The sequence below is a fragment of the Oncorhynchus gorbuscha genome, linkage group LG03, assembly GCF_021184085.1.
Source record: "Oncorhynchus gorbuscha isolate QuinsamMale2020 ecotype Even-year linkage group LG03, OgorEven_v1.0, whole genome shotgun sequence".
NCBI classification, from domain to species: Eukaryota; Metazoa; Chordata; class Actinopteri; order Salmoniformes; family Salmonidae; genus Oncorhynchus; species Oncorhynchus gorbuscha.
In genome coordinates this window covers 39,179,486-39,192,184 of record NC_060175.1, presented here as the reverse complement: position 1 = coordinate 39,192,184, position 12,699 = coordinate 39,179,486, and the positions used below count along the sequence as shown (strand labels likewise).

Genomic DNA, 12,699 nt, shown 5'->3' with positions numbered 1-12,699 from the left:
CAGTGTGATGTTACTCCTCTCTCCATTTCCAACCATATATATTTTTTAAATCCAATGGAATTCAGAAAAACAAACAATATTGTGTTCCTGCTGATGTTGTCTTTACCAACCAAAGGAATGCACTGTTAACCAGACATGTACCACATAGAGAATGACTACAGTAGCAGAGATGTGGGGTAAAAGCCTGGCATCGCTCTGTGTGGTTTCACTAATACTGACTATGATTAGGTTTGGTGGCTGCAATTGTGGCTCTGTAATTGTGCGTGTGCGTTCTCTTTCTTCTCTCGACAAAACCAAACCCTTATACTATATTGTACTGCAATTTTGGAAATATGAGTGGTTAAATTGAGAGACCGGGGGAAAGAGAGAGGCTGAGACAAAAATAGAGGGAAAGGGGTAAGAAAGGAGACAATGCAGCCGAGCAGGTATTGACTTTTACCATTCTTTAGAAGAGAAAGATATGTTTCCCTGTGACTGCTGCCCCCCTCCTCACTGCCAGACATCTGGAGTGAGGTTTAAAAATGCTGAATCACACTCGATTGGTGGTGTGAACCCGGCCAGGCCAATCACATCAGTCCTAGCATGGTTATCTGTCTCTGAACGATTATCTAATGTTGTTTCACTGCATCTCAGTATGTGTGTGTCTGTGAGTGTTTCTCTCAGGACATCCTGTAGTGGTATTCTACCCTGGGATGTTACACCTCTCTCCATCTGTGTGTTCAGGTCTAGAAAATATTTAGGGCCTCGATAGGATGGTATTAAATATTATCATAATATATCAAAACCATGGTTCCATTTTAGCCCTCTCTCTTTTTCAGGGCCTCTGTTTGGTTTGGCAGAGGAGGTCTGCTTTTCACCACGTTGTTCTTTCTCTCAGTGTAATTAGTATTTTGTGGTGCTCAGAGTAAAATATGTTGGCCAGCCAAGATCAACCCTGGTCTGACTTAGAGGAGGAACAGTACAGGGTTTGTAGGCTGTAAACACCCTGGGCCTGGGCTGAGGCTGTCTGAGTGTATGTGCGTGTGTGCGTGTGCGTGTGCGTGCGTATATATATGCGTAAATGTGTGTAGCCTACATTTCATACTGTGAAGAGAGGAGAACCAGGCCATTTTAGCCTCTCTGTCCACATAAATCAAAGACTTAAAACTAGCAACCAGATACGCATCATAGTCACGAGTTACATATCAATGTATGGTGCCAATGTGCAGCTGGCGTTAGTAGACCATGAAGCACCAATTGTCCTTGGTAAATTATTTTTATAGATTCTTGAGTTTGTCAAACTGGATTGAGTTGGCCCAAGTTTAGGCCTATTTTTTAAGGGGATTATCTGAAAGTTTCTCCCACCAACTTGTGTTTCAGCCCTGGCAGTGAGAGGGGAGGACAGGGCGGAGAGGAGGGGAGGAGAAGAGAGGAGAAAAAGAGGCGAGGAGGAGCGTAGAGTGTCTGGGGTGTGTTGTGTAAGCGTCTAGATGAGCAGGGTCAGAAGTCAGCACAGTACACATGGCCCTTCCCAGGAAGCATTGGGGCATGCTGTATCAATGACTACGTTTCCCATGTGTCCCACAGTTACAATGAAAGAAACTATTGTAATTGTTTTTCTTATTTTTCTTTGTTCCTGTCCTCAGGTCAACCCCAGACACGATCTACCCCCATACATCCCACCCAGCCTTGCCTAACCCAGCCCACCAGCCAGCTACGCAACGGAGCCAAGCCCCACACACACACCCCACACACACACACCCCGCACTGCATACACACGGCCAACACACATGCGTCTCACCCCAATGGAGTGAGGAACGGAGGGCCTCATGATCGGCCGGCCCCCAACTCCCTACCCAGGGCGGCCTCTTCCTCCTCCTCGTGTTCCTCATCTGGGATGAAGAACCCTAAGAAGCTCCAGTCCAACCCCTCCATCACCTCTCAGAGCAGCAAGAGGAGCAAGAGCTCCTCCAAGAGCAACAGCTCCCAGATACCTATAGAAGCACAGGATGGTGAGAAGCTACCTTCTTCTGTCCATCACACTGTGGTACCCCACCTCTCCTCTCTCTTCCATCTATCCCTCTTCTCAAAACAGTATGCATTGTAATCAAGTACCAGGTCAAATAAATATGACTAACTCTCCTTCTCTCCCTCAGACTGTTGTGTTCACTGTATCCTGAATAACTCTCCTTCTCTTCCTCAGACTGTTGTGTTCACTGTATCCTGAATAACTCTCCTTCTCTCCCTCAGACTGTTGTGTTCACTGTATCCTGAATAACTAAGACTGTTGTGTTCACTGTATCCTGAATAACTCTCCCTCTCCCTCAGACTGTTGTGTTCACTGTATCCTGAATAAATCTCCTTCTCTCCCTCTCTCCCTCTCCTTCTCTTCCTCAGACTGTTGTGTTCACTGTATCCTGAATAAATCTCATTCTCTCCCTCAGACTGTTGTGTTCACTGTATCCTGAATAACTCTCCTTCTCTCCCTCAGACTGTTGTGTTCACTGTATCCTGAATAACTCTCCTTCTCTCCCTCAGACTGTTGTGTTCACTGTATCCTGAATAACTCTCCTTCTCTCCCTCAGACTGTTGTGTTCACTGTATCCTGAATAACTCTCCTTCTCTCCCTCAGACTGTTGTGTTCACTGTATCCTGAATAAATCTCATTCTCTCCCTCAGACTGTTGTGTTCACTGTATCCTGAATAAATAACTCTCCTTCTCTCCTCAGACTGTTGTGTTCACTGTATCCTGAATAACTCTCTTTCTCTCCCTCAGACTGTTGTGTTCACTGTATCCTGAATAACTCTCCTTCTCTCCCTCAGACTGTTGTGTTCACTGTATCCTGAATAAATCTCATTCTCTCCCTCAGACTGTTGTGTTCACTGTATCCTGAATAACTCTCCTTCTCTCCCTCAGACTGTTGTGTTCACTGTATCCTGAATAAATCTCATTCTCTCCCTCAGACTGTTGTGTTCACTGTATCCTGAATAACTCTCATTCTCTCCCTCAGACTGTTGTGTTCACTGTATCCTGAATAACTCTCCTTCTCTCCCTCAGACTGTTGTGTTCACTGTATCCTGAATAACTCTCCTTCTCTCCCTCAGACTGTTGTGTCCACTGTATCCTGGCCTGTCTGTTCTGTGAGTTCCTGACTCTGTGTAACATCGTGTTGGACTGTGCCACCTGTGGTTCGTGTGCGGGGGACGACTCGGCGTGTTTCTGCTGCTGCTGTGCCTCCGAGGAGTGTGGCGACTGTGAGCTGCCATGTGACATGGACTGTGGGATCATCGACGCGTGCTGCGAGTCTGCAGACTGCCTGGAGATCTGTATGGAGTGCTGTGGCCTCTGTTTTTCCTCCTGAGCCTTTCAAACTACACAGGGTGATAAATATATATATATATCTCACACACTGACACAGCTCAGGCAGCGATACTGTATATAATGACAAGATGGTCTTGTCTCCAACCTAACAATGGGAGTCATTGTCCCAAAGGCAGGCAGTCTGCTTATCGGTCTGCTTATCGCTTCACCTCTTCCTCTCTGGCTCAGTAGAGAGGGCAGTGGAGGAGCGGATCATTGGTCAATGTAAGGACATATCATTGGCTTTGACCAAGGTAGAGCGCTGACATTGTTCAATGTTGTGGACAATCCGTTGGAATTGACCAATCAAAGGACAGGGACTACTCTTTGGCTTCTCCTGCTCACCTCCTCTGTGTTGCTTGTCGGTTTACTATATCTCTCATTGTTATGCAGATGTTTTGCTTAGACCGATATGGGATTTTGGGGTCTGATAACGATAGGAGGGAGGCAAAGTCACTGATTTACTGATATATCACCCAATATATTGTTTTTAGAGGTGAATAACATACTTTTTTTTCAAATTGTGCTCCAAAGGATTAACGGATACTCTAAATTAGAATTTCTTAACAAAATATTAAAATAAACATTATTTAAGATATCCACGAAAAAGCAACTATATCCTCTATAAATACAACAGTAAAACTTGTTTAGTGTCCCTTCTTAGACAAATCTTTTAAGTTGTCCCTATCTATGGCAGTGGATAAGAAGTATGCAAAAGTGCTTGTGTTAAACCACCACAAGATTGAATTAATTAAACTTAGTCTCAAAGTAAATCTGAAACCGCACCGTTCACAAATTAGCATTGAAATGCAGTAACATGCTGTTCCTAATCTCACCGCTAGGTGTCAGCGTCAGCATTTGTCCTGAGTAGATTTACCAGCGTCTACAACAGTCAGAGGTCATGTAAACAAACACTTTATGGCAACCTTGCAATGAGAGTAGTATATGACAAGCACAAGCTAGCTGTTCATTACGACAATGTTTTCTTACAGAAACCATATCTACATCACTGTTATTCAATATGAATATATTGGTTGTAATTTTCAACTGCAAATGGCTTGCGCTGAAAACGAAAAACATTTATGCAGGCAAATGATTGCCGCACTTGTTTAATCACACGTTCTCATTTAGCTAGCTAGCTAGAGTTATCTCATCATGAACGCAAGCACATGGCCTGCTTTTTGCAGATTGCATATTTCGGAAAACAAACTAAATAAGCCCACTGGCTAATATAATAAGACCACTTGTACCAAGATCTTGTACCAAGAACGATTGTTCACTTTGGCGCCCGTTCAGTGTTGCACATAAGTAGCATAGATTGCTTGCTAGCAAAGTGAGCTACGTTGCTGGCTAGATAGCGGAGCTTACGTTAACTAAGTGAGAATGTGATGAGGACAGGGCTGCTTGCTTGGTGAAGAGTACTTTTGATTATATACTTATTCAAATACGTTGGCTGTGGCAAGCTACTCACAGTCTAACCACCATGCCTACTATCTCTCACGTTGTGACCTAGGCCTGAATGATGTTCAATGAGCAGCTCAGAGAGCGCCCTCTTCAGGCAACCATTGACCATTAAAAAAGTGACCATAAATGAGCAGAGGTATTTGTTTATTCTATGTATATAATGTAACGAAACAGCAGGGATCAGGTCTCGAACCCACAACCTTCGACTGTGCCGCAAAAGCATGCTCAAGCGGCAGAGTTGATTTCCGCGCTGATAAACCCAGGGTCGCTACAATAATATCTATGCTTTATCTGTAGAATAAATACCGATACAAATCTTTCTGCTCAAGGCTAATATCGGTCAACTGATTTATCAGTCGGGCTCTAGTCTTTCTACTGTACAGTCGCTGTGCTCCAGCGATGGTTCTGGACAGCTTCTCTCTCTGGACTGTTCTTTTGGACTCTGTGAGCCATCTCTTATTACAGCAGAACACCCTGTGTCTCCAAAGGCTCAGCAGCACAATGACTGGCTCTCCATGCATGAGAATGACCTTGAAGGCAAATGAGAAAATGGCCCCATTTAACAGGATTTTTGTGTTTCAGTAGATAAGACTACAGAGTAATGGGAAAATGGTTGGTCAGATCTGAGGAGCACTCTAGTTTGTCCTTGGCAAGGTTAAAGTCCTCCAGTTTTAGTGCTAACCGTTTCTTTCTCGACGTGCACAGTCCATGTGGAGGGTCTGTCTACCGCGGTTGTCCTGTCAGAGTTGCTGGGACTGGGAGTAGGGGGCTCAGCTACAAACCAATGGAAATGGGCCAACAATGCTACAGACAGTTTGTTCCATAGCCCATTATTAGCACATCTAATTCAGCTAATCAACATATAGATTTCTAGCTGATGATTTGAATCAGGTGGGTTAGTGCTGATCAGGTGGGTTAGTGCTGATCAGGTGGGTTAGTGCTGATCAGGTGGGTTAGTGCTGATCAGGTGGGTTAGTGCTGATCAGGTGGGTTAGTGCTGATCAGGTGGGTTAGTGCTGATCAGGTGGGTTAGTGCTGATCAGGTGGGTTAGTGCTGGGCTGAATGAAAGTCTGCACACCCTTTGACTCTCGAAGATCAGGAGTGAAGAAAACTGGTCACTACAGTAGAGTCCCGTGTTTGTCCATGACCGGTATGCGCGTTGTAGACAGACCTAGCAAAGGACACATCCTCCATCTTACTCAAACATGTGAAAGGAGAGCTCTTTCTCTTAGGGCTTTCCTCTTTCTGCGATTTTATTTTGAATCTTAACCATACTGTCTGGATATTTTGAATGATTTCCATGTTGTAAACAGATTTCAGACCTAACAGGTAGACTGGAAGAGATCATTCCAACTCTCAATGCCTTTACCTGATATCTGTCATTCTCGTGTACTGTACTGTATTTGAACAGAAGGCCTCCACTTTACTCCAGGCCTGGATTGTCTCTCCTCACTACAAAAATGATATTAATCCATCTTATTTTATGTCAATTTTTTTTCTTCTCTTCCAGTATGAAAATGACATTTCTATGTTATCAGTTCCAACCTCTCTCCCTGTAAAGCAGTAGTTCTTCAAAATGTTATTTTATTCCCAGACATAAGATATCTGGGGATATTTTGCTAACTAATTTGAATGGTACATAGATTAGTTGTATAGAATAGGAACTGCAAACTCAAACACTACAACACATACCCCTTTCTGCCCAGCAACTCATATGCAATTTGGACTAAATCATGTGTTTATATTGAATATCCTGTGGATCCTGATTGCTCTGATCTGGCACTGTGTGGATCCTGATTGCTCTGATCTGGCACTGTGTGGATCCTGATTGCTCTGATCTGGCACTGTGTGGATCCTGATTGCTCTGATCTGGCACTGTGTGGATCCTGATTGCTCTGATCTGGCACTGTGTGGCTCCTGATTGCTCTGATCTGGCACTGTGTGGATCCTCGCATGACTGTGTGAGTTCTCATACCAAAGAAAATAGTTTTTGTAGCTTAGCCTCTGCCAAGTCTCCAAACATCCGGATGTTCTGGTTTTCAGGGAAAATGGAAATAGAACCTCTGATGCTATTCCATTTTTGTACGTTAACAAGACGACTTTCCATCTTAACTCCTCCTCCACATTTACTGGATTGGTTGAACATTGCAGAAGATCAACTTTTTTTCTTCTCATCAAGACCAGTATGTAGGGGGATCTAGTTTCAGGTGTATATTTTACTCCTGCTACGTCAGGTTTGTTTTGTGATACATCTTTATCTATGGATCCTATATTCTGTACAAGGGTTTTAGGGTATAATTTGTCTTATCGAACCAGCCTCTTGCCTTTATTGATTCCAAGGGCTTGCAGACGTGTTTTACTGGGTGCACCTGCTAATGAAAGATATTCCTTACTTGGAATAATAGCAATCTCTCATAAGAGGGACATCTATCTGTACTGTACCTCTACACGGGGCCTGAGGTCAAATTGAATAGTTTCATTAAGATTTTATCCCTGATTATGAATTATGTAGAGAGAGGTGTTGTGATATTGTACATCCAATCAATGTTTGGTAAAGCCCTGGAAATATGCCTAGCCCTAACTATGCAGGGAGTTTTCATGGAATCTTTTTCAAATCAGAAGTGTGAATTTGAGAGATAGATGAAGCCATAATGATATTCGTTGTCTTGGATGCACTCTGAATCAAACAGGAACACTAGCTAATCTAGTCAAGTCGTAGTGTTTATACTCAAATAGTTAGGAGACAACTGGAAAAGAAATCAACTTGATAATGCCCAGATGAACAATGACTTTCTGCATTCCCTAACAGTGCAAGGTACCTTTCCAGTGCAATCTCTCATTTGAGTTTTTAATTATTATTATAATATATATATATAAAAAAAAACATTTTATCAAATGTGCCTTCAAACATCTCATGGATATAAACTGTAATGTTAGCCTGCTCTGGTGAAAGCAGTCAATTCAAGCATTATGTCCAATACATGTGTGTAGTGTTTACCCAGTGCTGTGTGTAATAAAATGACTGTGTAAGAAGTGACCCGTGGTGCCTATTCCTTTTATCAGGTATGGCTGCCCTCTATGTAGCTACTATTATGTCCAACAAGCTCATCCAAAGTAACAAAGACTACTTGTATCTGTTTATCTCTGCTTGACATTGTGAGGTGTACACAGAGCATACAGCCAAGATGGACTATTTTGATGTTGTTGATGGGCAGTGAAGGCTCTCAGTGCTTAAATAGCTCTGCTCTGAACAGACTGAAGTCTCCTTAAAACACACACAGGAATAATGAAACGAATCAGGAATATACTGTGTATGACAAAAGGTCTTGAGTCATTTCAATAGGCAAGTAAATCTTCTGATTTGTACCAGTTTGTTGAGTATCTATAGCTGTACATGCACTACAATATTAGGTAGCACTTTGATGGTCCAGATACATTATGTCCTCATATCGTATCCATTCTCCCTGTTTTCCCCATAAGCATGTCTTTGCACAGTTCTGTACACCTCCTCCATTCCTTGTCTTAGTAGAGAAAACAGAGCAACAACTGGCCTCATGCAGAACAGAGCGCTTTAATATGCTTTTTAAAGGTCTGCCAAAGTCGTTGAGCAGGAATGCCTGTTTGTGCCAATGCATCAATGTGTGTAGAAACACTGGGACTTTTTACTGTTTGAGATCTCCCCCCTCGCTTTCTCTCTGTTTCTCCACTCATTCTGTCCCCCTCTCATGCTTCTCTCCCACCTACTCTCTCCCCCTCTGTATACTATACCCACATAGATAATCACAGATGTGAATAGATGTTATGAGTGGTGTGTACAGTTCCCCAGCCTGTCCATCCCACAGTGTGTAGAGGTCAGTTCCCCAGCCTGTCCATCCCACAGTGTGTAGAGGTCAGTTCCCCAGCCTGTCCATCCCACAGTGTGTAGAGGTCAGTTCCCCAGCCTGTCCATCCCACAGTGTGTAGAGGTCAGTTCCCCAGCCTGTCCCATCCCACAGTGTGTAGAGCTCAGTTCCCCAGCATGTCCATCCCACAGTGTGTAGAGGTCAGTTCCCCAGCCTGTCCCATCCCACAGTGTGTAGAGGTGGCCTCGGGCCACAGGCAGCACTGGAGTGAGTGAGTGAGTGAGTGAGTGAGTGAGTGAGTGAGTGAGTGAGTGAGTGAGTGAGTGAGTGAAACATCCATCCATCCATCCATCCATCCATCCATCCATCTCTGGACATCTGCAACTGTTTTGGAGGAAGCCTTTCTGGTGACGAACCCCATTTCCCTTTCCTAGTACACACACACAGACACGCACATACACACACATTACATACACCCCCTCTAGAGATTTCCCATGCACACAGCAAGCGCAGGGGACAAGTGGCTATTGAATATTAACCATGAAATTACAAAGGCTGCATTATAACAGAGGTGACAGGGTCACAAGCTGTGATGAAAATCATAAATGAATACCCAAGACATGAAGAGTGATTCGTTTTTGGCTTTTGTAAATTCAGCTTTCCCTTTTTCTCCAGGAGTCAGGGAGATGCAGAGCAAAGGATCTACTCTGTGTTTTATTCATGTGCGGGTCAAAAGGAATGCAACAATGGCCAGAGAGCACTTCAAGCTAAGCCCTCTACATGCAATACAGTTAAACACTGTAGTGACGCTGTGCTTTGAAAAACAACACATCATATAATCTTCAGCGTGGTGTGCATGTAGAGGGCTTAGCGTGAAGTGCTCTCAGTACAGAGGCATTGTAATCCGGTTCGCATCAGACGTGGAATGGGATTGATGTATTGAAATCTATACTTTCATCTGACAAAGCTCTTTTTAAGAGCATTTCTCTGTCTGCTGTATATACTTATAAAGTGGAGAGCATCAGAGTCAGCAGATTATATTTATCCGTGTGTGTGCGAATCATACTGTATTCTTCACAGTGAAGAGTTGTCGAAAAGTTAGAGGGAAGAGACCGCTTGAGTCAGCACCTTTTCTAGAGTAGACACTGTACCTTTTTCATTCCACTTCAAACACTGGCTAAAACTGATGGTAGAATATTAAACTATTTATTTCACTTTCTAGAAACTATTCAAGTGCTTTTCTGTTTTTATATTTGTGGGCAGATGTTGCTGTTCTTTTCATATGGAACTAAATATTCTCTATAACTATTGGATCTCTATCTGAGGCACAGAGAATTTAAAAGCCCCACTATGTGGAACTAATTGATTGTGGGCAGAAGACACACACACACACACACACACACACACACACACACACACACACACACACACACACACACACACACACACACACACACACACACACACACACACACACACACACACACACACACACACACACACACACACACACACACACACACACACACACACACACACACACACACACACACACACACACACACACACACAGACTGATTGTTGTGATGCAGGCAGATCTGTTTCTTAGTGGCTGGATGAGTCAGTGAGTTGTGGGACTTGTGCCAGACTGTCCACACAAATATATTTTTTTGTAGCCACATGAGAGAAAGCGAGAGAGAATGAGAGAGAGAGAGAGCAAGATGTTGCCTTGCTGCTCTCCCACTAAACCTTGTCTCCAAAATACACCAGTATTACAGAACACACACATGCTCACGCACACAGACACTCACACATGCACACAAAGCAAGAAAGAGAGTTGTGCTTCAATGCATTCCAGATGGTACAGTATATGTTGGCGTATATATGTGGACTGAGCACAGATGGTTGTTGAAAGTTTGATGCAAACAACAGGAACCATGTCCGCTGTGGAACCATGTCCACTGTGGAACCATGTCCGCTGTGGAACCATGTTTTCTCCAAATCAAATAAATTTTATTGGTCACATACGTGTTTAGCAGATGCTATTGTGGGTGTAGTGAAATGCTTGTGTTTCTAGCTCTGACAGTGCAGTAATATCTAACAAGTAATTTCTAACCATTTCACAACATATACCCAATTTTGGTTGTCAGTATTACCCCCCCCCCCCCTATCTGCCCAACCCCTACCACTTAACCAATAAGCACTAAGCATTAAGCACTACTACTACTACTACTACTACTACAGATCCCATGTCTAATGCCAATCCAATGCCCAGCCATGCAACTAGACATTGAAATTCGATCTCCATTGTGTCCCACAATAATGAATGTGTCGGGCGAGACAGACAGGCAGCTTTTCTCAGTCCGTCGAAATCATGAATCAGCATCATTTTTATGGATATATACCAAACAAAAACAAATCTATAGAAAAACAGGTCAACTAAACGAATTGCAGCTAGTCTTTCCAGCTTCAGTCTGAAGTGATTGTGTTAGATGTGTAGTTGGCTAGCTAGCAAGGGGGAAGAGCCTCCATAGCAACCATTTCTGTTTTCTGTTCTGGAACTATCAACCAAAGCGTGGGTAGTTTTGCTTTACATGGCAGTCAATACGAATAGAACTAAAGACCACAGAATGCCTAAAATTGCACTTGACAACCAGTGTGAGTGAATGCAGCATCACGTTTTGTTGAAAAATTGATGATTTGGGAAAGAATCTTTCTTTTTAATGCTGGTAACCCATTGTATAAAAGCAATAATACACCCAAGTCCATGTGTTATGACAGTTTTAACAACACATGGCCTCTCGTATTGTTGCTTAAAAAGTAACTGTATCCACTGGCAAATTGCCATCTAAGAGCCAACATATTATTTTGTGGCAGTGCTGCTTGCCAGCACATTACATTACATTTAAGTCATTTAGCAGACGCTCTTATCCAGAGCGACTTACAGTAATCGTCTCTGATTGATTGAGAGATTCAGGGAGCTATCATCGTTAAGTAACATAGTAGATGCAACACATTGAATATTTATATTAATGCACTTCAAAATGAATTTTGTAACTTTATCCTAAAAGCATTAGACTGAAGGGCACTCCCACATCATATAAAAGGAATGTGCCTACCTGATTTAGGGGACCAGGGCCTAAAATGCACTTTTTGGTCCCCCAGCCACTGTGGCAGGTACATTTAAAAATCTACCACTAACTCAGATTTTTTTACCATGTAATTCTACTTTTTTTTGCTAAAATTACACCAACAAAACACAAGAAAAAGAGATGATCATGCTTTGTAATGTTTATAAAACTATAAATGTATTACTAGTAAGAAGAATTAGTATATTGTTTAATTCATTTTGAACCAAAATATCTCAGATGAGACAAAAAATGTCACCTGCCCCTTTAAGTGCGGGACGTTGCCGTCGTAACGCGACTCCAGTCTTGTTTGGTGCCTGTGATATTGAGTCTGGCTAATAGAAGCGTTGTCTTCTCTTCCCTAGCAGTTGAAACTCAAATATTGAAAAACAAAATAATGTAAATAGCCAAGAAACTTAAGGACAAAGTCTCACTTCAGCAGACTTTCGTTTCAAGTAAATTAGTTTACATTGTTTAAGGGATATATCATTGAAGACCACCTCTTCCAGGTCAATAGGAGACAAATGATGTATCTATACTAAGCCAGGGGACGGAAGAATCATGTGTAAACCAATTTAGGATGGGATGCAGCACTAGTGCCTGGAAATACAATTTAAAGTTTAGTACGGCTAGTCCTCCTACGTCTTTCCCTCATTGTAATTTTGGTATTTTTTATCTTGCCATATACAGTTGAGGTGGGAAGTTTACATAAACTAGTTCTAATGACTCCAACCTAAGTGTTTCAACCACTCAACACATTTCTTGTTAACAAACTATAGGTTTGGCAAGTCGGTTAGGACATCTACTTTGTGCATGACATAAGTCATTTTTCCAACATTTGTTTACAGACAGATTATTTCACTTATAATTCACTGTATCGCAATTCCAGTGGGTCAGAAGTTTACATGCACTAAGTTGACTGTG

The 12,699-nt window shown here is 42.6% G+C and overlaps 1 protein-coding gene across 4 annotated transcripts in view; it reads left to right on the top strand.

Moving 5' to 3' along the window:
• The window catches only part of mdfi (MyoD family inhibitor), a 52,397-nt gene extending 44,570 nt beyond the window's left edge, over positions 1–7,827 (top strand). For 2 of the 4 annotated variants that reach the window (XM_046342493.1, XM_046342492.1), the window contains exons 3-4: positions 1,626–1,991; positions 3,085–7,827. In XM_046342493.1, coding sequence (XP_046198449.1) covers positions 1,626–1,991; positions 3,085–3,341 — 623 coding nt within the window. In that variant the 3' untranslated portion in view covers positions 3,342–7,827. The remainder of the gene's footprint in view (positions 1–1,625; positions 1,992–3,084) is intronic. The other 2 variants (XR_006838115.1, XR_006838114.1) reach the window with 2 other exon arrangements.
• Positions 7,828–12,699: the final 4,872 nt, after the last annotated feature.